Below are 27,779 nucleotides of genomic sequence, written 5' to 3'. Positions count from 1 at the left end.
ATAATATTTTACATTTATTATTTAGTTTTTGGCCACCAGGGGCAGCATAAATACACTTTCATATTAAATGAACCAACCAGATGAATTTTTGTTAGGTTGATACATATATATATATATATATACACATATATATATATATATATATATACACACACACATATATATATATATATATATATATATATATATACATACATACATATATATACATATGTATAAATATACAATATTTTAAAATATCTTATTAGAAAACAGTTTAAACAAAACATAAAATCCAGTGTTTATGTATAAATGACAGAAACTTTGTGTGTGTGAGTGAATGAGTAACGAAGCCAGTCGACTGCAGTCTGTCTCAGAGCGTTTAATCATCAGGACCAATCAGATTCACCACTTCATTCAAATCTCCACCAATAAAACCTTCGGGACATCTTTTTACTCTCGACGCTACGCTCTCGACTAACATTCTGTACAGTTCATTCATTTATGTGTCCTTTTTTATTCCTATATGCGTTTCCATCTGACCATTTATGTCCATTAATTTGCTCAATCATGCTTTATTTCAGTCACTCACTCACTCACTCACTCACTGGTTCATTCATGCACGCACTGACACCAAGTGCAGTCAGGTTACATTTGGCTTGGCATGTTAATCCGTTCACACGTATTCATCACAGTTGCTGTTTATAATCCACATGAAGCATCAGACATCACCAGTCGTCAGATGAAGCAAAAGTTCATACAGAGCTTTTCATTTTTAAACAGACTAAACCAGAGCCGCACGTGTGTGTGTGTGTTCATCTGCTTAGTCCACAAATGATGCAGATGGGGACAAATATGGCCGCAGAGGGGGGCGTGGCTCTGGTTTAGACGGTCTCTTTGTTCTAATCTAAAGAATACTGACTGTGACTGTGACAAGTGTCGACCATCGGTGACCAAACTGGGACACAAACGTCCTCTTTGACCCTGAGAGACAAGGATCTGGGGCCTCGAGTATCGGCCTCGCAAACAACGGACAGTCTTTGACTTGTCAACCAATCAGAGAGCTTCACCTCCAATACTGACACACCGCGGAGCCAATGGGATCCAAGCAAGTTAATAACAATATCATAATCATAATAACTCTATTGCTCGTTTTATAAAAAGTTGCAATAACGGTTTAATTCATTTCATTGTTTGTGTTTGTTTTTTTTCTTTTTTGAAGGGTAAACTTTAAAAATTACAATACTGTCATCTGGATTAAACAAAACAAAACAATAGAAATCTGTTATGGCAACTACTTGTAATACTATAGTCTGTTGCTATGGGAACAAAGAGAAAGCTGGTTTTGTCGCTGTGGGAAAAAAAAGTGGCAACAATAACACGTGGGGTGTGCGTCACCATGGTAACTGTACCCGTCAGTCCACCTGCGACACTGACCCGGTAAGCTGATTATATGACACATAAGAAAATATGACGTATGATGATGCAGCGCTTAATGTTTCATACGAGGCGGCGAAAAGCTGCCATTTATGAATGAATGGAAGCAGATTCCAGGAAGTAGCACCTGCTCGCGTACGAGTCTTCTCTCCCGTGCCTCAGTGTCGATGCTCAACTGTTCACAGGTAACGCTATCATTTTTCACAGGGGGGTGAAATAATTACGATCATTGTTTTTACAGTGCAGAGGGAACTAAAAGTGTGGAGACCTTTGGAGGCTTAGAACACTTTCTGTTGCGCGTCACAATGTGAAAAAGATTCACCAAGGTAAAGCTCGAGAATCACAAGATAGTGAACTAAAAATATCTACACTGTTTAAAAGAATATTTGGATATTCAGGGAAACGTGTTTGCGTCATTTACGACCACATGATCTCTGCTGCTCTCATGTCTGTGCTGGAGTTAAAGGTACAGTGTGTAAAGTTCAGCATCATTTCATGTTGCCGATGAATATCCCCACACCACCATATGTGTGTGATGGACGAGGTTTGTCCATTGTGGGCTACTGTAGAGCTCACGCTGCTCCTGATAAAAATAGAAAAGCTCTCTTCATACAATGTGGTGATTGTACAAAAAAAATGAATCATAATTATTTTACCTCCTATATTTCTTTATAATTTCACCTAAATTTTACACACTGGACCCAAAACTGTCAGACATGACTGAGGGAGCGTTTGTGTGTATACAGCAGCAGCGCAGGGGTGGGCGGGGACATGGAGCGTCTGTTCATTTGTTCATATTTAAAAGTGACATTCGTCAGCATGAAATAAAAAGAGTGATGTTCCCAAAGCGACTCCTCTAAAAGAAGGTAGTGTTGTATAACGGTCATAAGCATTGCGTCAGTGCCTAACGCTATGAGTAGTACTTGTCCGTGGCAGATTATCTTCCCCTGCATATCTCTCAATGCTAAGTGGTAACACAGAGGCTGGAGGTACCATTTTCCACGTCTTTGGCTGGGGTTTGAACCACCGACCTCCCGCCTACGAGGCAGCCTCTCTAACCGTCAGAGTGAAAACATAATCCTAATGTAAATGTGATTTTACAGGTCAAATCTTTGACATACTGACACGAGCGTGGCATCAATCCTCTCAAATGCCAGTCTATCTGGAATGACATATACGAGCATGTTTTTTTTTTTTTCTTTTCTGATTACAATTTTGTTCCACTGCAACATATTTAGTACCAAATCTGTGTCATGTCAGTGTCTCACCCTAAAAAAAACAACAACAAAAAAACAAAACGTGACAGCGTCTCATCATCATAGCAACAGATAAACATGTAAACAAACATAAAAACCCAACAGAACATAAAAATTGATCATTTAAAGTTAATACATATTCAGAATGTTAAACAACTATGGCTAAAAACATTATCACCATACATGAGTGTGAGAAATGTGTGTGTGTGTTTGTGTGTGTGTGTGCACCAGTACCGTACTGTGTTTGTTGCGTGTGATTAGGTTAGCTTGTACGCTAAACAGTTGCAGCCTAGCTTTCCACGTTAGTTCTGAACTATGGGCTGAGTCCCATTCCAGTTGCTGAGCCCCCCATTCTATGCCTCCTTGCCTCCTTGCCTTAAGCACAAAAAAACAAGAGGAGACTGGCTGGAAAACCACAGAGTGAGGGGGAGCAGCAGCAGCAGCAGCAGCGAGGGTAGAAAGTTAGCCTTTAACTGCTTTGGGACGCATCTCAAAACTACCTCTCCTCATCTCCTGTTTGTATGTGTGTGTGTGTGTGTGTGTGTGTGTGTGTGTGGAGGGGACAGACAGGAAAAGGAAGCAAGGAAGCAGGAAAGGGAAGAGTCTTTGGCTTTGAGGAGAGAAGAGGTGAAGTGAGGAGAGTAAGGCTACATCCATACCGTTAGCATTTCATTGAAAATCAGTTTCAGACCTGTATTTAGTCAAGTTCTGTTTCCGAGGTAATCTGCATCAGCCTTATATCACATGACCCCTCAGGTTCACGGAGCTCACACATACCAGTGTAAACAGGAAGTTGACTCTCTCCTCTGCAGTCGTTCGCTGTCACTTCACTGAACCATCGTGAAATTAAAATGGTGGAACTGAAGAGCATGATTTATATTATTAGAACGACGATGAAGTGTTTTAACGGAGTTTTGGGTTCACAGCTGACACTTGAGTCGCAGCTCATAAGAACCCAACGGGAGGTAATTCAGGTCACTGCATCATCGTTTCCAGACTTTTTGAATAAAAACAGAGTTTTTAAAGCTCAGTTTTTGACAATGGTTGTATCTGGAGCAGAAATTGTGCAAGCAAACAAACAAACAAACAAACAGGTATGGATGTAGCCTAAAAGACTATCATTGAGACTTGTCCTCCAGCAGATAGTGGGTCGTTCTGTGAAGCTGTTGGAGGGGGAGGGGTTAGTGAGGGGCGTGGCCAACACTTTAGACTGACAGGTGAGTGAGGCTGCTGAACCAATGGAAGCAAGGTTAAAAAATAGAAGTTGAAAAATAAAGAGGAGAAGCGAAAGAATCCTGTGACAGATTCTCTCATGAAGCCACAAAATGACCCACTATCCACTGAACCATGTTAAGACAGGCCTGTGTGTGTGTTTACTGTATGTTAATGTTTGTGTTTGTGTGTGTGTGTGTGTATACAGTCATCATCAGTCCAATCTGGGAGGAAGTAGTTCAATAGTCATGTCTCCTCTTTTGCTCTCCTGTAATCTCCCCTCCTCCTTCCCTCCCTCCCTCTTAACACCTTCCAGCCGAAAGAGACAGAAGCGAGAAAAGAGTGAGGAAAGGAGAAGAGGAGGAGAGGAAAGTTAGTGAGGAGTCCTGACTATTGATCTCCCTCCTGTTGACCAGTGCTGTTTGGAGCCAGAGCCTTTAGATAAACAGAGTTTGGCCAAGTCCAGTCAGAGCCATGCATAGACAGAGTTCTCGCCACCACTGGGCGTTTTAACGTTACAGTCTGTCTGTCTGTCTGTCTCTCTCTCTCTCTCTCTCTGGCTTCTATTGGTGGAGAGTCGCCATTTCCGGGTCATGTGACCTCTTGGTGCTGTCCCATTGGTTGAGTGGCCTAGTGGGTCTCTTTGAGGGCTTTGAGGAGAGGGGGGTTCTGGGTAATGATATGATCCTAGAGAGAGGACGACAACAACAACATCAACAAAAACAACTAAACAAAACAACAACAACAACAACAACCAATCGGGTGCTAGGTGGGTGGAGCGTGCAGCAAAACAGAGAGTGTGGAGGTGTGGTCTAATCTAGCGGAGGAGCGCAGGATCTAGAGCAGGCAACACATATTAGGACAGAGTCAGTCTGTGGTTATTTACTGTGGACTGTTTTATGCAGTGATTGGTCAAACACAACAGACTTAATGTGGCTGACTTTCCACTTTTGGTAATATTCAAAACTTTCACAACACAATTCTTAGTATTTTAGGATTCATTGGAATTGTGCAAAATCGTTTTTGTACTTTTTGTTTTTGAATATTTGCGTTTTTCGCATCTGGGACAATAAAAGCAAAGTAAACTTTTCCTAAATTATAGGTTAGAATAATATGAGAAAAAAACCCCTGATACTGCAATGCCATGTCGCTCAGTGATTTCGGTTATTTTCTGTATATGACTTGTGAAAATATTGTATTGCAGATAAAAAAAAAATCAATTTGCATCTTAATGAGTGTTTCAGCTCAGTTTCAGACTTGACCTGCATCCATGCTAACATCCTAAAATGCATATCACTGAGTAGTCGAGTGATGAGTTGACGTGCCGGTGTAAACTTGAGTTGTAGTGTCAGACTTTACTACTCACGAGACACAACAGTGGTGACAAATAACAAAATAAAACAAAACTGACAAGTTGAAAGTGTTAACAGAGCTTTTTGTTCCCAGTTAATAGTCGGAATGTGACTGAAAATCTCCATTTGTGCTGACCAGATAAACAGAGCAACAGAGGAGTTAATGCATTTTTAAATGATAATAGTAGTTTCATTCCAGAGTAATTGAAGAGAACAAAAATGATAGTGGGGGTTTGTTGCACACGCAGTTAGCCTAACGAAAGAAAGAAGGAACCTTCAACTGAAGTTAAACAAGACTTTAAGTATGTTCAGTAAATGTATAAAGATAAGACAGAGAAGCTATGTGAGTTTGGAATGAAGCAGAACAAAAGATGTGTTGATCTGATTGACCTTCACACTGCCTGTCCCTGACTAAAGAACAAGAGCACAGCGCAAAGATGCTGCTCAAATGATATATTGTGTCGTCTTATTGAAAATGACCAAATGTAGCAATTGTCTTACAGTGATATTTAATAAATATCAACATGAGCCGAGTATGGACTCATATCATGCCTGAAAACATACTACTGTAAACTCACAACTCTTTAAACCCATGTTTAAAGAGTTGTATCTGTAAATCATCCAGATCTATGAGGTTTAATCTTCTGAATTCTGTTTAGCTGCAGAAGCAACATGTCTGAGTGGCGATATTACTTTTAATTACTCAATTTATTTATGTTTTGCCAAAAAGAATGATTTATTCTAATAGTCATAGAGTTCCTCTGTCACAAGTTTGTTGCTCATGGATTCATCTAAATATGAAGCTAACATTAACTGGATGCTTTTCTTGTCACTGGGATGATTTTTACAGGCTTAATTATTGAATAAAAACATGAAATCAAATTACAGATTGATCAAAAGTGGAAGAGATGAAAAGATCAATTACGGTCAGCGTGTCACTGCTCTGCCTTTAGAAGACCATGCTGAGGGAGCATGCAAGGCCAAGAGGAAACACTTTTACACTGCTGTGCACATACACACACATGCACACATGCACATAAACACAAACATACACAAACACCACCCAGAGGTGGTGCATGGTTGGCAGGTTATCAAAGAGGCTCAAAGAGTGTCAGAGGTGAAAGGTCAAAGCTCAGTCCACCTCAGGGTCAAAGACTGAGAGAGAGGGACAGCATCTCCACACCTGGCTCTGGGGTGTGTGTGTGTGTGTGTGTGTGTGTGTGTGTGTGTGTGTTTCAGTGTGTACACACAGAGTATGTTTATTGTGGTGTTTCTGAATGTGTTCTGTGATTGAAGTGTGTGTGTGTGTGCGTGTGTGTGTTAGTGTACACTCACACTGTGTGCTCGGGTCCGTGTCTGTGGTGAGTTTGACGTAGTTGCTGGGAAACAGCCCCTCCCTTCCGTTGAGCTCTCCTTTCCACCAATCACAGTCGTCCTTGTTGATCACGGTGATCACCTGACCCTTCAGAAAGGCCAACTCGTCATCGTTCTGCGCCACGTAGTCGTACATGCCGATCACCTGACACAGAGCTTCTCCACAGACAGACAGGACGGAAAATATTTCTTACTATTTCCAGCTTTAGAGTCACATGATATCAAACGGTTTTAACAATAATGTTTGACAATAAGCTGTTCGTCGTGTGTTATTTGCTCAGCGATACAGCCTACTGTACGTATACACTGTAAATAAAAACACTATTATAGCATTTCAGTTTTACATTAGCGCGTTTCCTTGTTCTAGTTGTTTGTTTGCAGAATTTATGTAAGAATTTATGCATAAATAACTGGGCCTGAAATGAGCTTCTCCTGTTTCAAAGACCAACAACAACCAATGAAATACTGACATAAATGTATGTTTTCCTTAATTTATTAAGGTTCATCTGGAAGTAAATGAATGAAGGAAATGGGCATTTGCAGATGAATATATTAATTTGATTACATCAAAGTAAATTAAACATGCTACTGATTTTAAAAATACTTAAAAAAACAATGAAATACAAATGTTATCATCTCAGGTCTTCACAAACATTTTGCAGGGTAACTATAATCCACTGTGAGTGTGTACCTGTGCTGGTAGGAGCCAGTTTAGGAGGCGTGGGCTCTGTTGGCGTCGTCTTGCTGGTGCTGGGACTGAGTAGCTTCACGTAGTTGGCCGGAAACCAGCCAATCTGTCTCTTTTTCCCCCGAGCCTGAACCAGCCAGAATACAGAACGTTAGTGGTCATGAATCACATGAACCGTCTACACGGACTTGTTTTACGCAATAAGTCTCTGTATAAAATGACAGTTACATTTAACAGTTTCCAGATAAACGTTTCAAACTGAAGCCCAATCATAACAAGGGAAAAGTTGTTTTGCCAGATAAAAGTAGTGGGCAGTTTTGTTAGAAAAATAGTTGACTGTCCATTGAGGGTTAATTACTAACATTTTGGGATGTTGCTCAGAGACACGGAGCTCTCACTGTTTTATTTTAAAAACCTGATTTTAATGTCCTTACAAATCAGCCTGAGTCGTCGGTGCGCAGGCGTTTACCGTAAAATCCTTTGTAAGGAGGGCGTTACAATTCAGTGTCTTCACCGGCTGTGTTCATTAAAAGTAAAAATGCTAATGTTGACCAAGTTAACCAGAATGCCAAGATAGTCGGGGAGAAGCAAAGGGAGAGTTTTACCAGATACCCAAAGATCCAGAGAGACAGCAGAGATGCATTACTGTTGTAAAATGTGCTTGAAGCGAGCCGAGGAAAAGGAGCAATTGGAACGCACAGGAAACAGATTTGACTTGTTTGATGAGAACTCTATATCAGAGATAGAATCTGACCTTCAATAACTTGTTCGTTTAACATGCTTTTAGTGCACAGCAGGGGCATTATAGGGGTCAGATTTGGGGTCTGTCAAGTTAAGTGATATATTGCTCCATCTCTGTGGATTAAAAGTGTGCAATGAAATCTTAAAGCTTGAAACCACCACTGGTGTTGTTCATTTTTGCAGAAGCAAACTGAGTTATTGACATCTGGAGCTCTATGCTTGTGTTAGCATGTGTGTATATAATCTGTTTCTATTTTAAACTCTGTCCTTTTTTATTAGGTTGCTCTGCAGCATAAGTAATGGTTCCCAAAGACGGAATAGCAACATTTCCACTAAAGGAATGTAAACATACACCTGCTTTGTTAGAACAGACAATACGTTTGACTTGTCTCTCTGAGCTTGCCTGTGATTGGTCAAAGTCTACCTTCACGGGCCCAATTTCCTCAGGGCTGGAAACAGGGTCAGGACAAGGTGCAGAAGTCTAGTTCTCTCTCTGATCTCTTGATTTACATTACAGTGAAAGGCCGATTATATTATAGCAAAAATATGCTGCCTTTACCATATTTTAATACTTTCAATGTGAAGCTGCAGCAGATTTACCGTCATGCATTCACATGCAGTACAGTATCTGGTAATTCTCAGATACCTTGCTTATTATACTGCAAACACAGCAACCCATAATCCACTAACAGTATAGTACTAGTATTGTATAGTACTATAAACAATAATAAACATGCAATATAAAAGTACATACATCATGCTAATGTTTAAAATGAACATTTACTGATGATTAGTATTGAGAATCGTGATATGGAGTTGTCATGTAGTTGCATACCTGGAGCTCACCCTCCCACCAGCCACCCGGGTTCTTTTTCCTGATGAGGATGAGCTGTCCAGGAGCCAACGTCAGCTGCTCTGCTCCTGTAGCACTATAGGGGGCGATCACCTGAGCAATCTCTGAGGGGGAGAAAAAGACAGGCAGAGGAAGATGATGAGGTGAGTTCTGCTCTCATAGCACCTGAAGCCTGGACAGTGTGTGAGGGTTAATGTGTAGATGCAGTTTGAAGTGAGAGTAAATCAATCTCTGACAGCATTTATCTTGAAACATGACAAAAGAAATGTTTGAATGTAGATTTAAGCTCTTATGAAATGTAATAAACCACAGATTTTAGTGACATGGTAAAAGTACAGGTACTAAAACATAATCATAAAGTAAGAAAAAGGTCACCTGGTTTCTTTCCCAAGCTGCCAGTCTTCCCTGCTGGTCCCAAAGCCTAAAACAAAAGCAAAGTTCAGATGAACAATCAGGTGAATGTTTCTCTCACTCTGTGAACTCAACAACACAACTGCAGTCAAAGCTCAAACCTCTTCTCAATGAACTCTTACCTCTGATGCTGAGTCTCGAGGTTTAACGTAATTGGACGGGAAGACTCCAGTCTTGCCCCCGACCATGCCTGTCCACCAGTCCCCTTCTTTCCTGGTAACCATGACGACATCTCCTTGCTGGAAACTCAGGTCCCCTTGTTCACTGCTCTCGTACGTGTACATGGCCACGTACTCTGCACACGTGTGCAAAGACAAGGGAACAGAGTCAACTATGTCAGTTGTAAACACAAACACACACATTTTGTGCATGCATCAGTATATTTTACCTTCTCCAGACTCGGAAGGTTTAGGTGGAGAAGGAGTGGGTCGTTTTCCGTTGGGAGGACTCTCCGATACTCCAGACTCACTACGAGACACAGAAGGCAAATGCATTTAAAATGCAAATAAGCTTTGCATTATCAAGAATCAAGTTTGGAATGAAAACCTCACATTTACAATGATAACATGAAGTTTACTTCACGTCTACCACACAAATTATCCTGGAATTCCAGTTGATTTCACCTCAGAAATCTAACAGTAACTTTTAAATTCATGAAGGAACTAAAGTTGATGTACGATCCTGAGGAGTTGTAAATAAAGTAAAAAAAGATACACTCAGACCTCCTGGTCGCTCTGTAATTGGCAAAAGGAATCCAGGAATGAATCTGACCCTGACATAAGAAGATTACTGTAATTTATTTGACATGATGATTAATTAATTGTTGATTGAGCGTTCCAGCCTACCTGGTGTTTTTGCTGCGTACTGTGGCAGCAACAGGGGGCGTCATGGTGGCAGAGATGAGCTTGACGTAACTTTTGGGGAACCAGCCTCTCTGTCCGGTCTGGAGTTCACCTAACCACCACATGTCCTGCTGCTCCAACACTGTTATTATCTACGATAAGATGAAGAAGATTATAAATCTATAATCTTTTATATAAACAAAAATAAAACACCGTCCACTGAAATCTGAAGATGGAAGAATGCTCGTCTACCTCATTTTTGTTGAAGTTGAGGTGGTTGTCCTTCTTCGCTCTCCAGGGATACAAAGCCTGAGCCTGAAGACCTTCGACCTTCTCCCCCTGACAAACACAATAACAGCCAGTTGAGATGTTTATGTAGAAACAGGTCGCAGCTCATCTTTGACACCAGAAACAAGCCAACGTATTGTCCTTACCTGTCCCAGCACAGGTGAGGGAGAGGAGCCTGTTGTCATGGTAGCGGGTGTGAAGGCAGAACGCTGCCGTAGCTGCGCTGAGGGAACACTGAGCGATGGATTCTGGCTGGCTGAAGAGGTCGGCCATGCGTCCCATCCCTCACTGTCTGACTGACTGGCTGTATTTGAGGGCCAACTGCAGACATACACCAACATGTATATTCATATTAATACAGAATATATCAATTGTACTGACAGTTGGGTATGATTATAGGTAAAGCAAAGCACATTTTTGATCATTGTTGAATCATCATTGTTTTCAACCAGACTTTTAAGCCTGGTGTTTGTTTACTTTTGGCTCTAAAAAGCATCAGCTGGACTCACGTGGTGTTGAAGTCGGCCCAGTTGCTGTTAGCAGAGGATGCGGAAGAAGAGGCGTGCCCAGGTGCGGGAGGAGGTGTGGACATTGGCTGCTGGGCAGTGGTGGGTGTGGCCGAGGCTGTGGCTCGCAGGCTGATCGGCGCTTCACTGTCTGGTATCCGTTCTGCGTAATTGGCTGGAAACCAGCCTGTTCTCCCTCTGAGCTCTCCTCCCAACCAGCCCGGTTCACCCGTCTGTGACTCATCCACCTGTCGCACAGAGCGGTGGGATTATGAATAATACACATGAAGTCTGCAGGTTCAATAGGTCATGGATAAAAAGAGATGAATGCGAGTTCAGATTAAGCTCACTCGTGTAAACAACAACATCCACGGTGAAGCCGTTTTCAGACATGAACTTTGCATAATGTCCAGAGAACTGAGTGCAGACATTGTCTAGATTTTGCCGTTGAGGTGAGATTTAATGAAAACAGCAGAAGAATCTCGAGAGCATCCAGGCGAGTGGGTGGCACCTGGCTTGATCATGCAGGAAGCAGAGAGCTCACCCACTCTTTTGCTTTTGGATTAGTCAAAGGTTCTCCTGTTGTGTTCTCATACAACCTTGGCCATTATCAGCATATTTGACTTGGGAGGTGGCAGGAAGATTTACAGAGAATGTCTGGAGCAAACCTTTGCAGACATTTACGATCACACATACAGACCCTCCAAACAAATGATAACGCATGTCTGAAAGCAGCTTTGACAACAACAAATTGAGAGTTAAATTCCATGAAGTAATAGAACCGAAAAAAAAAGACATGTACATGACAGCCTTGTAGCAAACACTGCCATTAGTGATGGATTCATTCGTAACAAATCTGGATGAACCTCAGCTCAATTCTCTCAATGTTGAAACTGAGGTTGCAACACAGTAGCATGTCTGCTTCCAGGCAAGTTTGGCAGGTTTTGAATGTAAAGCAGCCCAGTGTAGGGAGTGACTGATCTGTGGGTAGGAATAATGTAATGTGTTCTTAAAAATGAAAAAAATCGGCCAGCAGGGCAAGGTCTGTGTGGATGCGTATCTATGGAAACAATGATATCTTTATTTGATCAGAGGTGAGACTGTGAAGGTTTCTTTAGCTCACAGTTCACCAACACTAACCATGAAAACAAAACAAGCACATTTACAGAATTGACCAGAATGACTTGATTGTATAATAGAAAAGCCACACACATTCATCGACTGCAAGATGAATGAACATGAAGATGACATGAGTTGGCAGCAAAAGTTCAAATGAGTGTTTTCTTATGACTGGTGGAGGCACAACACTGGGCGGAGGGGGGGCAAGAACTTACCCATTCCCCCTTCACCTTCAGTAGCACAGCAGAGGAGAGAGGAAACAGTTAATACAGACAGAGTCTCACACATACATACACACAGACCTTCCACACCAAACAAACAAGAGTCAAAGAGTGAAACACACAAGTATAAACATGTCACTGTGTGTATTCAGCGATCAAAGGTGAACTTATTCAGGGGAGAAAATGACTTGTCATAGTGCCAACTGCACAGTAAACCATCATCATATTGTTTCCATGTACACAGTTATGAACACTTGTAAATACACTATACTTACCATGATTATATCTCCAGGAGTGATACTGATCTCATCATGGCTGCGAGCTTCAAATGGATACAGAGCTCTGTAGTACACCACTTTCACTGGCGGCTGCTGCTGCTGCTGCTGCTGTTGTTGTTGCTGCTGTTGCTGCTGTGGCTGTTGCTGTTGCTGTTGCTGGTGGTCAAAGCTGCAGGCTCCTGTCTTCTCAAAGAGACTGGGTCCTGGAGTCTTCTCCACTGTAGATTCATGAGCAGACACAGACATAAGAGCTGAGTTTCTACAGAGTTCCATGCATCATCTACATTTTTGAAACATTTTTATAGCGCAAAAGCCAATCAGTGTTGAGATTCTTCCAATGTGTTGGAATAGGGTGGGGAAGAAAGTAAGCGAGGGAGATTACCTGGTAACTTCTGAAAACACGGTTATCACTTGTTTTGAGTTGTTGATTGCACTGTTGTTTCCCCCAGATAAAAGGTTATGGGTTATATTTACTCATGGTACTCTTGCAAGTCAATCCAACTGTCCAGTGACGGTACAACACAGTTGCACTCAATTCACGTTCAGTTTGAACACACTGAACGTGAATTGAGTGCAACTGTATTGGCCATTTTCTACTGCATAAACATTAGTGATGGCATCAAATGCAGTTTATCACAACTCTTGTTCCTGCACACACACATACACACACCTGTTGAACCCCAGGGGTCAGTTGGCTGGCTGAACAGCTTGTTTAATTTATCTTGCATGTCCTTCTTGCCTCTTCCCTCATCCTCCATCTCCTCTGTTGACCCCGAGCGCTTCCGTCCCTCTTCCTCTTCCTCTGTCCCTCTCCTCTTCCTCTCCTCCTCTTCCTGAGTCACTCTGTTCAGCCAGGCGTCAGGTGCAGAGATGGAGGTTGGACTGGGAGCTTGAGGGGCAGAGTTCACCGCTTCATCCCTCCAGGAAACACCTTCGTCTGATGATAACCTGTGGGATGACAGAGAAACATTCCGGTTAATACTGAAAAGCAATACCTTACATTCTAACGTGTTAATTCAGAAGACCAATGAAATCCTCGGGTGTGGTTCAATCTCACCTTCTCTCCGGCAGCTCAGGTGACTTCCTCTCAATCGGAGTGTGTATCTGAGATAGTGTGTGTGTCAGTGTGTGTGTGTCTCCCTCCATCTCCTTTTGTTTCTGTCTCTGCTGCCGGCTGTGGATCTCCCGTAGCTCCTGCAAAGTATCATGGGATACAGGAAGGGACAGCGGTGAGGAGGAGGAAGTGGGGGATCAATGGGGCTGGTTGCTATGGGTTTCTGTCGACACCACACAAGAACAACAGCAACAGCGGTAGCAAGTGTGTATTAGTCAGCTGATCAAGGCAAGCTCCGCCCCTTCACTGAGGTGACAGCCCTGTTGGTAACCATGGAAAAACCATAAAATATGGTTGGTAAGCAGCTCAAAGCTTTTGAAGTCAAAACTGATGAACAGCAGAGGATGCTGTATAAATCTACCTGGACTGAACAGTGGAAGAGATCGAGGGCAACCCACTGCGATGTCACCCATCGCATTGTCAACTGCCATTTTCAATCATCAAAATGTGCAGTTAGGGCCAGCACCACCTTGAATTATTTTTATCCTCACAACTTCTCTCCTCCAGTGAACCAGAAACATCTCCACTCTGCCAGTAAAGCAGGTAAAAAGAGATGAGGATCAGGGAGGAGCTATGAGGAAACAGATACACCAGTGTATCCTGCATGGAAGTAAAGTTTATCAAGTATAAATACCCCATCTATTAAAGGATTTTAAAGATAAAATCCAAAATCACTAACAATACTACACCATCTACGAAAGACATATTGGAGATGACAAAGCTGAGCGATGGGATATCCTCAGTTGCAGAACATCACTCCTGTGCAACATCATTTTTGTATGTGTGTAAGTGTGGAACAGCTGTATCAGCTGTTAAATCAACTGGTCTGACATTTCCACAGAATTTAAAAAGAAAAAAACACATTTCCTTTCACTTCTCTCTCTCAAATCCTCATTGGCAGGTGCTAGAACGTGAGAAAGAGATGTAAGTGAAGGATATGAGTTGACATGTTAGCCAGAATACAGCAGCTAAAGCCAATAGAGCTCTGGATGTCACGTGACTGACACTCACCCCTGGTAGGTAACCCTTAGATGTATACAGTAGACAGCACATACATCAATTTGTCTTTTTGACAGCTGTTTTTAATCATAAAAGTGAAGATGGAGGATCGTTCTAGTATGGCAGAGTATTTTTTACCAGATCCCCAGCCTGGTTCTGACTGTTTTGGCATCCTGGGGGTCCGGTAAAAAAGCCTGTGTGCTCTCTAGTGTATACGTCTATGGGATGAACCACATGTTTTTTTGTTTTTTTTTAATTTTACATACTTTATTAATCCCCTTAGGGAAATTATTCTCTGCATTTTGACCCATCCTAGAATTAGGAGCAGTGGGCTGCCACACTGAGTAGCGCCCGGGGAGCAATGGGGGTTGGGTACTTTGCTCAGGGGTACCCCAGCTCTTTCGACCTGGTGGGGACTTGAACCGGCGACCTTCCGGTTACAAGCCAAGTTCCCTTTCCACAGGCTGCCCTTCCTGCCAGGGGTTATATCGGAGGTGGTATCTTGGTTGTTTGACCTCAATGTCCAGAGCTCTATTCACAACATCCAGGTCCTCAGTTCTTTCTCTTCCTGACGCTTCATCTCACAATGGGGATACTCACTAAGTTTACCAAGATGGGGGGGGGGGGGGGTTCTGTGCACAACAAATTAGGCCTGAGGAGGCAAATTTGTATTGACTTAACAGCAAGCTAGTCAATTCATGTCATTGTTTTGTTCACACAATGCTGTTTTGCTGTTTGAGCACCTCCACAAATAGTATTGTGCAAGTTTATATTCAGCCAGTCTTCAGAGAAGACCAGGAAATCCTGTGACAGATCATACAGTGATGCTGCTGTTGTTTTGGTGCACATTATGAATAATCGGAAAGCAGTAAGAAACAAGGAATTCAGTAAAATGGTCTTTATTCCAACCTCTTTTCTCTCTCTCTCTCTCTCTCTCTCTCTCTCTCTCTCTCTCGCTCTCTTAATTTCAGTGATGATCTGGTTTCTCTGTCTGAGCAGGGATGTGATTTATGACTGTAGATTACTCTCAGTGTGACTCTGCTACTACACTTGCTGGGTACACGACAAAGACGTCAAGCCACAAGCAGAGCACTGACTTTTGTTTTTAGAGGACCACTCCGGTCAACAACACCTTCAAAACTAGTGCATCCAGTTTTAATTAGTCTATTTTCTGCAACACAAGATTTCCTTAAATGTACATTATGCACCAAGAATGTCAGTGGCAGATATGACTTATGATTTATACCAGCATGTTTAGCAGAAAAAAAAGTGTGAATGTTAATAAGTAAATGATATATAAATCATTCAGTAGGAGGGGACGTCACTGGAAGTGGCTTTGAGACTAAACTTGGCAAAGACCTGAAACCAAACAGAAAGCTCTGCTCACAGAGGTGGGGCGAAGCTTGCACGAGGTACAGTGTGTTTGGGTGTTAGAGGTAAACAAGAGGGGTTAGAGGTAAACAAAAACAAAAGTGTGGGGGTAGGGAGGAGGGAGAGGGGAAGCAGCTCTGTGTGTGTAGTCATGACAACCAGCTGTGCCGTTAGAACACCACTCTGTTACTATAACAACACAAGGCAGCTGTCGTGTTTCAGCCAAACAACCAACATCAAGACGCCTATAGAAACAAGCAAAATCAATCAATAGAAGAGGTTGACGGACGATTAAAGTCAAACAGAGAATTCCAAAGCTGTGTCTCATTGCAGGGGCCGTTTCCTCAAGGTGCGTTTGCAGCCACGACTCGGGCTGTCCCGTTTTGCAGACGCCACAAAATACGGAAGAAAAGACTGTCACCGCCAAGCAACAATGAATCTAACAGTTATCCTTTAGACCTCTATGTAACCTAGGATTCACTGTGTGCCAGAGACAAGAGATGCAGTGACTCAAGTCGGGATCAGATTTCATGATATTTTTGTCTTTCAGTATGGTCACCATGTCAGATTATTAATCACTGTGGCACGGATTCTTGCTGTGTCTTGATTAAGGGGACTGGCAACACTAAAAGTATGACCCTGACCAATCATCGTTAACGGCACTGTGCAAGTTCATAGGTCATCATCGAGCAGGAGCAAGGAGTTGTCAATCATGGCTACCAAAGCGTTGTGGGTAGTGCTTCTGCTATTTCTCACAACATTTTTGTTTTTTAATTGGTAGTCCCTTGAGGAGACCTCAAAGAGTCAGTGGTGCTGTCGCCAAAACTCACCGGAATGTTCTTCGGCCTCACTATTCCAACTAACAGCAACATCCCTCTCTCTAATGTTTATGTTTATGTTATGCCGTGTCAGATCACTCTCTCATACTATTGGTCAATGTCCAGGAGCACATCAAATTAAATTCTAACATGCTAGAGTTCTCGTCAGGGTGACGCTGTTACTCTACATGTCTGCACACCAGGAATTAAGATAAGAGACTTTTATTTCCATTGTATAAGAATACAACAACATTTGTTTGGTGGCTCCCAGACACTAGCAACAAGAAATACACATAAATATAAAGTACAATGTAAAAACACACATAGCACACAATAAAATAAACAAAAGCGCTGCTGTGCTCCGAGCCTCACAACTGCACGTGCCACCATCTTACTTCTAATGTACCACTGGGTAGGTGCATAACATCAGCGCATCATCATGTGACATAAAAACATTATGATAATGGTGCAAAAGCAAGACAAGCTCCATCCAGACAGTGGCTTTTTTTTTTTTTACATTTCTACTCAAGGAATTTCAGCTCTTTTATTTGCTGTTTATTTCTACCCAAAGAGGATAAAATGTCGACCTATTGCTCTTCTGACAGATATGAATTTACACATAGCTGCTTTTCACGATAGCTTTCATTTTCAACAAGAAAAGGCATGAAAATTGTGGAGTTTGTGATTTAAGTAAACCAAACATTTATGGTGTAGAGATGTAAGTGTAGGCCAAAAACAACAAACAATGTCCAGTACCAACTCAACTAAATAGCTAGAACCCAACAGTATGCATGTTAAGATCTTAATGGGCTTTAAAACTGTTGTCTTCAGCGATTTGTTCCGCTTCTAGCTGTACCTCTGCTGCTAAGCAACGGAAGTAATGCAAAGGAAATCTCCACTAGGCTAGACTGTTTTATTTCACTTTATTCACTACAGCATACATGGCCAACGCAGGCCAACCGCCCACAGAGGACACACAGAATGCATCTTCCAAAAGGAGAAGGCCCTTGAATTGAGACACAGCCAAAGTCACCTGAAACAGGAAGTGATGACAAGACAATATGCCAAAAAAAAACATGCACACGTGGACAAACTCACTCAAATTTAGTGCATCAGCAAATTAGCCTCATAAAGTTTTACTAGTTTCAACTTGTCTGGCTGAAACATTCTCTAGTAGAATATAGACTCCCCATCTACAACATCACTGCTAGCTTAGCATCATATCTGCATACAGCACTAAACATGAAAGCAGTATTAGCCAGCTGGCTAAGTAGTGAGCTAACACCAGCCTGACAGAGAAAAAGATGGAAGTAGGAAGAGAAAAGACAGAGGAGGTGAAATATGTGGTCAAAAGTGAGTAAAGAAAAGCAAAGAAGATATGATTTGAGAAGAGAAAGAAAAGTTGAAGAGTCACTGATCAAAGACCAGAAAAGTACCAGACACACCCTGGCTGACACACACTCCTGTAGCTGTCCCTGCTCCTTGCACTGGAACACACACACACATATGTACATACACACAGTGCAGACACACAATCATTCTATACACACACACACACACACACACTCACAGACACGGTTACGGTCAGTTACATTTTGCTGGGTGAGTTCACTTGCTTCTGTGCATTCTAATTTGTATTTAACACCTATACACGGGGAAGCTGACGGACAGTTTAATCCCTGATGCAAGTGATAATATTGAACAAAAGAGGGAACAAAAGAAGGAGAGGCCCTTGTGACTCACGTTGATGAATAATGTACTGTTGCTGAGTGTTGCTGATGATGGTACCTTTAAAGTTGCCATCAGCAATTTCATCTTTTGGCTAACTTCCTGTCTGTTGCTACCATTAGTATTCCTCTTTCTCCTGGCTACATCACCTCACAAACTTTTTTTTGTGAAGGGGGGCAGTGATTCACCCACAAACACCCGAGCCTCACGAGCAGAGAGGACCACCTCTTTGAGGAGTTATGGCACCTGATTCCAGTTAGACCCTGAGACTGAGAGACCTATGTCACTGAGCAAACGCGTGCTTAATCAATGATTTAACATGGATTTTAACTGAAGGATGTCACTCAGTGTGTTTACATGCATGATAAAAGTCCGATTTCAGTCGGACTGAGACAATAATTTGGTTTTCTTAATGTCAGCTAAACAAGTTAGTCTGATTAAAATCGAGCCAGTCTTAATTTCCCCCAAATTACGCTGGTTGCAGAACAGTTGCACTGTGTCTCCGATCCTGTGTCGGAGCTGATACATATCCATTCTAGTCAATGTGTCAAAGTATGCCGGTTGCAAACGTACCACAAGAAAACCCAGTCTCACGACTCCAGCTGTGAGACGCAGGCGGTGTAAATTGGCGGAGCAGTGCGGTGCGGATCCAATCTACAGTGCATCCGTTCTGCGATCAGTGTACTTTAAGGGTTAATCGGACTAAAATACTGGGATAATCGGATTCATAGTCGGATTACTCCTGCAATGGAGTCTGAAATGGCGAGCTGCGCATGCACTAACATTTCCTCCCCTGTCTTTTAACCCCGGAAGTAGAAGGAGACGACTTATAAACTGCAGTACGGAAAGCATACGGTGGTGGTGACAGCTTTCTTTGAACAACACAGCAACCACAAGAGCCATGCTTGATCTAATTTGTATCACAATTAACATGTAGAGCAGATACGAAACATACAGAACCACAACACGATCCATCTCACCGTCCATCTCGCTGTTTGTTGTTTGTTTTTCTGGGACGTAAAGGTAAACGGGAAACTAGTTTATACAGAGATACAGCGCCACCTAAAGTGTCAGAAATACTCGACCAATAAATGAATTTCCTCCTCCGCATGCAACTTGTCCAATCGCCTGTCTTAGTCAGACTACGGCCTTAGCTTGATTAAACTGTGCATGTAAACATACTGACTGAGACCATTTTAAATGAACTATCTACACTGGATAGCAGATACGAGTGAGTAATAAGTTGTTTTATGGCAGAGTTTTGGGTCAACAAGGGAGTTTCTAGATAAATGTGTTTATCTTTTTGTGTACAACATAAATGCGGTCTATAAATATCTCTAGAGGTACAACTTATCATTTCCATTCCTTTTAATTGCAACTTTGAATGTTGATAAAGAATGCCCAGTTTGCCTAAAATGCAATTATTCTGTCAGTATTCAGTCTGGTTGAGTGTGTATTCAGTACTATGTGCTTCTTAAACAGGTGTTAATCACTGGCCTGTGAGACCAGAAAAGAACAGTGGACCAGAATCAGTAGTGTCACAGTGTCAGCAGTCACACCACTCACAGCTCAATGGTTGCAGTCAGGCTTCAAATGGTGTCAAACAAAAATGCCTGCACAAACCAGGCATTTTAAAAGTCTCAATTGTCTGTGTTTAAGGTGGCTAAGCCTAAAGTGTTTGAAGTACTTGTCGCTTGCAGTTTGTAGTTTGACATGACAGTGTAAAACAACCTGTGTTTTACCATCTCTGATAATCTAATATCAGGTTAAGCAGGTCCTGTCCAGATATAAAAGTTGCTTTTTGCTCCAATATATCAATGAATGGCACAAGGGTAATCATCATTTCATTTGATATTATGCTCTGTACCACTCCAGTCCAGCAGTGGCAATGTGCTCTACCTGTCTCCCACTCTGTTCCTCCTGAAGCTGGTGTCGCAGGGCTTCTATCCTGGCACAGTGGTTGGCATAGAACTCACACAGAGACTGGCATGGGCAAGGAAGCAAAAGGCCAATGTAGGAGATCAAGGTTCAGAAAAAAAATAGAAGGAAGGGTTTATTATGTGGAACAAACAAAGAATTTGATGGGGAGAAAATAAATGAATCATTAAGAAATACAGATCGAAAAATCAGAAATTAAACATGGAGACGTACAGAGAGTGGAAGCAAAATCACAGCAGGAGGAGTGTGGAGAGTACCAGTGTACCAGTATACAGCACAAAGGAGGGAGCAGCAGTGAGAGAAAATAAGAGTTTGGGGAGAGTGGAGTAGAAAGGTAGTCGGAAGGCATTATAGTCAAAGATAGCTCTCATCTCAGTGGCTTGTTCTGCAAGAAACACCACCACTGAGACTACTTTACTAAGGTCTAAGTCTACTATCTTTGATTTAACCCCTTTTTCTGTGTAAAATCACATGAACTAATCTGCACAACATAACAAGGCTAATGAGCAACAATTACAACCCCTCCATCTTCCTCTCCACTATTAAGTTCATGTAAAAGTTAAATGAAGCAGCTGACTGAACCACTGAAACCACTCTGCATTCAAGTACACAGCTAGCGCTCTCCAGCATTAATGTGCAGAAAAACCCATGAACATTAAGTCAAACAAAGACACTGTAGTTACATGGAAGTAAATATTAAAGGTTTGTGACTATATGATTCATACAGTCATAACACCATTCCTGTGTTTAGAGCGTTAATTTAGCAAAGCAGTTACTAGGTTAGCGAGAGAGAAAGAGCTGTTTAATTATCCAGATGTATTAGTTATTAGAGCTCTATTGCAATGCATCACAGAACTGCTATATTTTAAGGATTTGTTTTTGAAAGTCTTGTTAAATTTACTTGCATTACTAGATTAAAACGTGTATTGAATTTAAGGCTAATCCAACAAATATCAGTTCCCTTAGACAACTTTATTGTGTTTTAAATGCAGATAATTATTTAAAGAAATTTAGAATTAACACTTAACTAGCTTCCAACTTTTGTGAACTCAGTATGAATGGCTTTGTTAACAAAAACAACAAATATAAACTGATATGAATGCTGTATTACGTAGTACAAATAAAGTGATCTTGCCTGTATCTCTTACATCTACAATAACTGAAGAATCAAAGTAATCTAATGTCTTTTATGAGAGTTATTTTTTTTAACCTTTAACTTGCTAAGGTTAGAGCTAAGGAGACCTAACCAGGAAAGCCACACATTTATAATTTAGAATGAAAGATAAACTAAATCCAATTAAAACAAAAAAAAAGCTATTTTTACCCTAGATTCTACATTTTCCAAGAGGATTATATGTTCTAGCTTTAAAGCTCTCTTCCAGATTCCATTAACAGGGGGGAAATTAAGAAATTCCTTTTCCCCCATTCCAGTATACACCCTTGGAACCTGCTAAGCTCTTGTAGCTTTGGTCTCCTATATTTTTCCTGTATTTAAGTTCAGGTTTAGGAGCCCTTTACCTTTAGCTGGGTGTTGAACGCATCTATTTCCAGCAGTTTGGCCCTCGTCTCTCTCTCCACGGCGTCCAGCTGCTCTCTGAGCTGCTGTCTGCTGCTCTCCTTCTGCTCCACAGCCTTTTGCAGGGATGATAGACTGTCACCTAAACACACAAACACACAGAGTATATCATCAGCTCAGGGTAATTATTCAAACTCATACATAAGCATAGCATGTAATGTAAAGTAAATGTGAGTGTATGCTGTACTCACGGTGCAGACTGTTCTGTTGAACCTGTTTCAATTGGTCATTGAGACTCTGTTTGTCGGGAATGAGCCTCCCCAGCCACTGCTGAGAGTCCTGAACAGCAATATCAAGACAAACAATGAAAAAACTTATGCTCATGTTCAGATCTCATTTGAATATTTTAAAATGTTCTACATAAAATCAGTACAATGTGACACCAGTCTGTCTGGGTTTGTGTACCTGCAGCTGCTGTTGTAATAGTGTGATTTCAGCGATGCGTGTTTCTCTGGTCTGATTGGTCTGCTCCACCTCTCTCCTCTGAGCTGACAGACGAAAGCGAACATCCTTCAGTTTGCCCTCCAGCTGGTTCTTCTTATCATTCTAGAGAACAAGAAGGAAATAATGAGTATAAGTATGAAAATGGGTACAGTATGAAGTAACCGGTGCCAGAAATAATTTGTTTTTCTTTTCTGCTTCTACTTTCATGCCACACACACACATGCATGTCCCCTCACTAACTCTCTGAAGTAAAGTGACTTGTTTAAGTTGGTAACTGAGCGTGTGCCCTCTGTTTACACAATTTCCTTAAGCCAAGTTCATGACCTTCCAAGTCTTAGGACTGCTGTACAGTACACTTTTTGTCAGTATTGTCAGTACACTTGACAATTTGCTATCTTGCAATGGGGAAAGAGATCACCCCACATGACTGATGGGAATGGTGGGGTATACACGACACGATCTTCCACCAAAAGGAGCCCTGGCTAGTTTGTTTCTGAGCCGTGTTTGGTCACAAATGCCAGAGGCGAAAAGTGACAGATCATTTTGTGTCGTTTCTTGTCTTTTGATGAACTGCAGGGCTTTTCTTGTTGAATAACTGTTTATAATCTCTGCCTCATTATGTCATGTTGCATTGCTCCCTACCCTTCTCAGTGGTGGACCAGTGTTTTATTCCTGTATGGAGTTCTGCCAAAAATCTTAACCTCGTCCTGGTCTATGACTGGCCTGAGTTTTCAACGTCTAGGACTAGAGGTGGGTAGAGTAGCCAAAAAAAATAAACAAAAAAATAAAACAATAAATACGCTCTTTATAACAAAATAAATATTCTTTGAACTAAAACTATAATGTATTCATTATTTGGGAAATGAAATACATCACTGTTTAACTAAAAGTACAGTATCCAATTCAGATACATGGCTCTGTCTAGGACTATAATTCCAACAGGCCAGAAATTGATCAGAGACCCTAAAGAAACTGCTAATGGATCAACAACTGGAGCTTTGATAAGTGAGTTGCAAAATTGCAGGTGAAATTCAGGCTCAAAATCATATGGTGTTATTATGTGAGTAAGTGTGAAAGCCTGTGTTTGCTTACCAGAGCCTCCAGTTCAAACTCCAGGGTCTTCTTCCTGGCTTTCAGCAGCACTATACTCTCCTGCTCTCGGTTCCTTTGAGTCAGAAGCTCCTGCCGACGTTGGCGCTCCCATTCCAGCTGACGCTGGCGCTCTAATTCACGCTTAGCAGCCTAGACAGATAAAACACACAACGAAAATTCTGTTTATTTTCACAACACATTGACTTAAAACTGCATCATACTTATATTACATGTGTCATTTTCCATAACATGTGATCTGCTGCAGGAGTGTCATTGAAGCTTTAAATACAAGAGCTGACATGTGCAGTGGGTGTTGTTGAGCAGTGAAAGGCTTTTAAGTTGTCTGCATCAGATGTAATTACACATCATCACCACAATTAGAACTCTTCAGTTGAAATCTTGATACGAGGTAATCGTCTTTTCGTCTTCTCACCTCTCTTCTCTCTATCTCTTTGCGTCGCTCCTCCTCTCTGTGCCTCTCCAGCTCTCTCTGTTTCTCCAGCTGCCTTTCTAGTTCCTGCTGTCGTCTCCTCTCCTGCTCCAGACGTTCGCGCTCCTGAAACACAAACACACAAAAATGAGCTGACAGAACAAACAAATCCATCATTTTATGAGTAGTCACCTTTTTTTTTATTTCAAGTTTCAACTAGTTTCAGCTTCTTATAAAGTTAAATATCATATGGACATTTTAATGACATAAAAGGACAGTGTTGGTAAATGGTCTGTTTTTATTTTCTAGTCTTGATGACCAATCAAAGCTGCTTTACAACCTTAACGCACACATTTATACAGCAAAAGCGACATCGGCATTTAGAGTAGCACAGCTGGGAATTAAATCCACAACCGTCCAGTTGAAAGATGACCACTGAGTTACTGTCAAGTATTGGGTTTGGTGTTTTTCCAACTCCCGTGTTAAACTTGTACTTTCAAATGGTATTGGTGCTTTAACAGTGCCAGTCTGAACTGAGTAAATAAATTCTACAGCAATGAAAGTGGACATTTAGCCTATATAAACCACTTAAATATATAACTATAAATATGTATAATAACTATTTTACAAAGACAATTCACATAGAAAATAAAACCTAACCCATTTACAAACCTAATTAAGATATCACCATATATGCATAACTTGGATTGGAATGTCATCAGTGGCCTATGCTACGACAGGAGCAAAGAGCTTAAGTAAGTAAGTAATACACATAACTTCCTGGTTTGTGTTGGATCTACTTACACCAGGAGGGAGCAGACATTCAAATCAAAAGCACACAGCAGGCATGTGGCACTTAGTTTCCCTGCCAAGACCCAGTGATCAGGATTTTGGTTCAAATAAAACTGCTGCTGTTCCGCACAGCTCGCCTTTAACACCACGTGGGCGTGGACAGAGAGCTTGTGGACAGAACGGCAACAACTGTGCTGCAGCTGGTAGAGCTGCTCATGTACGCTGGCTCTTGCCTCCAGCAGCAAACTGAGTGAGCTGATGCGAAGGAAACAGTGACTTGTAGCAATAGCTCAGGCACCGAAATTTGCATTGTGGCTCAGATGGGTAGATATTGACCATATCGGAAACTGTACCACACGGGAAGTGGGTTTTAGTGACTAACACTATATGAGATAGTGGCTAGAACAAAGGCAGCACTGTGGCTACTATCCCAGCTGAGGATTAATGTCTATTACACAAGCCATAACCATGAAGAATTCAAATTTTAGTGAGGGCAGTAAAGAAATGAGGAAACAGACAGTCGACCTTCCTTTCCTGCTCCTCTCTCTCCAGTGCAGCCAGTCGCTCCTGCTCTTTCCTCTGTTGCTCTTGCAGAGCCTGACGTCTCTTCTCCAACTCCAGGTTTCCCCGCTCAAAGTTTTCCCTCTTCTTGTCCTCAAATGTTACTGTGGAGAGCCAACATTAGAATATATAAAGAATTTACAGAGGCCAAGAAGTAGCACTTAAAGGGTATAGGTATATATATAATACAAAGAAAAAACATGTACAAACGTTTTTGCTAAAGCACCAAAAGACTTGATAAAACACCTCATACCTATACATAAACTGACTTATTGTTGTAGCTAATGCGTCTCTGTTCAACATTAATTAGAGTAATATCGACATGCTCATCAAAGACTGAATTAGATATCGTTCCAGTTTCAAGAGTAACATGATGTTTAGTCCAGTTTCAATGCTTATAAGGAACAAACCTGGTAGTTTCTTATCTTGGCTGCTCTCAATCTCCTCCTCCAGCTCCTCCTGGACGATCTTCTGATCCGACTGAACACTGTCACTTCGCACACGCCTTTCATTGAAAAACATAGTGCAAACATGTTAAAAATAAAAAAGGTATAAATTTATATTTATCGGGTTTATGATGTTTGTAAAACATGAAGCTTTAAAAACTAAGTTTGACCTACTTCAATCAACTTCTAATGTTTTTTTAAAATAAGGTTTGGGGCGCCTATTGTGTGATGCTAACATACAGCTGTCAGTCAGTTATTTATGGTAGTTGTTTACATTCCTTACCTGAATGTGGGTGGGAGATAGTCTGGTGGTAACACAGGGGGGAGCGGTAACCCTGACATAGCCATATCTATGAGGTGCATGGCCAAGATAAACTCCTCAGCTGTTAGCTTCCCATCCTGGTCAATATCTGATAAATTCCTAAAAGAGAAAATGTTATACTGTCTTATTAAATTCAAATCTTCTCATTTTAACGAACACACGTTATTTGATGCACTGACCATATTGTGGCGAGCTGGGTTTGAGGAAGACTGGACTGCATCAGGATGGTGCGAGCTTGGGGACCTGAAACATTTTTAAACACAAAATGAAATGATGTGGCAAAAGTGATAACGGATATTGTCCTAAATGATGATTTATATGTGTATGTGCACCAGTGAGATGTCCACTCATCATCTTGTCATGAGAGTTAAAAAGCTGTCTGTACTTCAGCCTTGAGGACTGAGGAACGGCCCAGTCAGGGGGGGGCTGACTGCTGGGACAAACAACAAAGAATAAAAAAAAGAAATGAGTGAGAAAATGAACACAACAGGAATAATCACAGAGCAAAGCAAGGGATATAAAGGCATATGTATATATATATATATATATATGTTGTCTATGTTTACAACCTACATTTATTACAAAAAGAATAAAAAGACACAAAGTAATTTAACAGTGAACCACACAAGCTAAAAATACAAAAATACTTAAAAGATACAACAATTTATTACCATACAATATCTCATTTTATAGAACATTTTGGATGACTTAACCTACCCAGCAGCATCAAAGGATGACCCCTTCTGTAACTTGGTACTGGAACGATTAAACGAAGAAGACTTGTTGACAGGTTGAGCTGAGAGAGATGAAAGAGAGTACATTTAAGCTGTTGGATCAAACATCTGAATACAAGCTCTGTCAAGCAATACTATCAGACCTGACTGAAGGAGCATTTGTGTGTATTTGTGTGTGAGCTGAGTAGTGCAGAGGTGGTCTGACCAAACAATATTTATAGTGTATAATATGTACAAATAGAAAAGGGGCTATATTGCAGAGCAAATATCACACAACGGGCTGCTATTTGTGTCTAGACTTCACTTGCAGAAAACAGTAAAAGCTCTGGTATTGTGTATATTTCTACAACACTGTCAATCAAAAAGTGGTTCTAGCTTTGAGACAGGTCCTCCAATCATCACGTATCAGCCCAGCATCTGTGCCCATACACTGTTCCTAGGGGTGGAACAGTTCATTAAAAAAAATCTGTCACGTTCGGTATGCTTGTCACGGTTCGGGACACGTGTGTACCGTTCGGTTTATGTCGTATTACTTATGCTAGCGGCCACACTTGAAATATGCTACCGCATCTGCAGAGACATCACCCCAGTGTGACGCTTGACAGCACACGGAAGAGGGAGTCGGGTAAGAAAGAGCAACTTCTGCTCCACGCAGCATTACAACAGGCATAAGTAAAGCAATGGGGGTGTTTATAGCTTAAGATATTCAGCCTTATGCCGTGGAGGATGCAGGATTTCAGCATATGATTTAAGTGCTTGAGCCGCGGTATAATATTCCATCCCGCTGTCACTTCAGCAACACAGTAATTCCCGACTGTGTCCAATTGTCAAAGAATTGTCCGACACAGCTTACGTGG

The 27,779-nt window shown here is 41.5% G+C and overlaps 1 protein-coding gene across 7 annotated transcripts in view; it reads right to left on the bottom strand.

The window, feature by feature from the left end:
- The window catches only part of itsn1 (intersectin 1 (SH3 domain protein)), a 52,683-nt gene that overhangs the window by 11,204 nt on the left and 13,700 nt on the right, over window positions 1-27,779 (bottom strand). For 2 of the 7 annotated variants that reach the window (XM_058652372.1, XM_058652371.1), the window contains 25 exons: window positions 26,906-26,984; window positions 26,521-26,621; window positions 26,368-26,431; window positions 26,150-26,287; window positions 25,831-25,925; window positions 25,385-25,524; window positions 24,071-24,193; window positions 23,638-23,787; window positions 22,507-22,647; window positions 22,293-22,380; window positions 22,044-22,183; window positions 13,615-13,751; window positions 13,228-13,505; window positions 12,555-12,775; window positions 12,274-12,288; window positions 10,943-11,187; window positions 10,580-10,754; window positions 10,398-10,484; window positions 10,149-10,297; window positions 9,692-9,771; window positions 9,426-9,598; window positions 9,268-9,313; window positions 8,875-8,996; window positions 7,302-7,425; window positions 6,572-6,769 (listed from right to left, as the gene is read on the bottom strand). In XM_058652372.1, coding sequence (XP_058508355.1) covers window positions 6,572-6,769; window positions 7,302-7,425; window positions 8,875-8,996; window positions 9,268-9,313; window positions 9,426-9,598; window positions 9,692-9,771; window positions 10,149-10,297; window positions 10,398-10,484; window positions 10,580-10,754; window positions 10,943-11,187; window positions 12,274-12,288; window positions 12,555-12,775; window positions 13,228-13,505; window positions 13,615-13,751; window positions 22,044-22,183; window positions 22,293-22,380; window positions 22,507-22,647; window positions 23,638-23,787; window positions 24,071-24,193; window positions 25,385-25,524; window positions 25,831-25,925; window positions 26,150-26,287; window positions 26,368-26,431; window positions 26,521-26,621; window positions 26,906-26,984 — 3,309 coding nt within the window. Of the gene's footprint in view, window positions 1-346; window positions 4,572-6,571; window positions 6,770-7,301; window positions 7,426-8,874; window positions 8,997-9,267; window positions 9,314-9,425; window positions 9,599-9,691; window positions 9,772-10,148; window positions 10,298-10,397; window positions 10,485-10,579; window positions 10,755-10,942; window positions 11,188-12,273; window positions 12,289-12,554; window positions 12,776-13,227; window positions 13,506-13,614; window positions 13,752-22,043; window positions 22,184-22,292; window positions 22,381-22,506; window positions 22,648-23,637; window positions 23,788-24,070; window positions 24,194-25,384; window positions 25,525-25,830; window positions 25,926-26,149; window positions 26,288-26,367; window positions 26,432-26,520; window positions 26,622-26,905; window positions 26,985-27,779 lie in introns of those variants that run through there. The other 5 variants (XM_058652376.1, XM_058652373.1, XM_058652374.1 and 2 more) reach the window with 5 other exon arrangements.

This window comes from Solea solea, chromosome 15 (genome assembly GCF_958295425.1).
Source record: "Solea solea chromosome 15, fSolSol10.1, whole genome shotgun sequence".
In the NCBI taxonomy this organism is placed as follows: domain Eukaryota; kingdom Metazoa; phylum Chordata; class Actinopteri; order Pleuronectiformes; family Soleidae; genus Solea; species Solea solea.
Note: the sequence above shows the minus strand (reverse complement) of the source record. Positions and strands in the feature narration are given on the sequence as shown.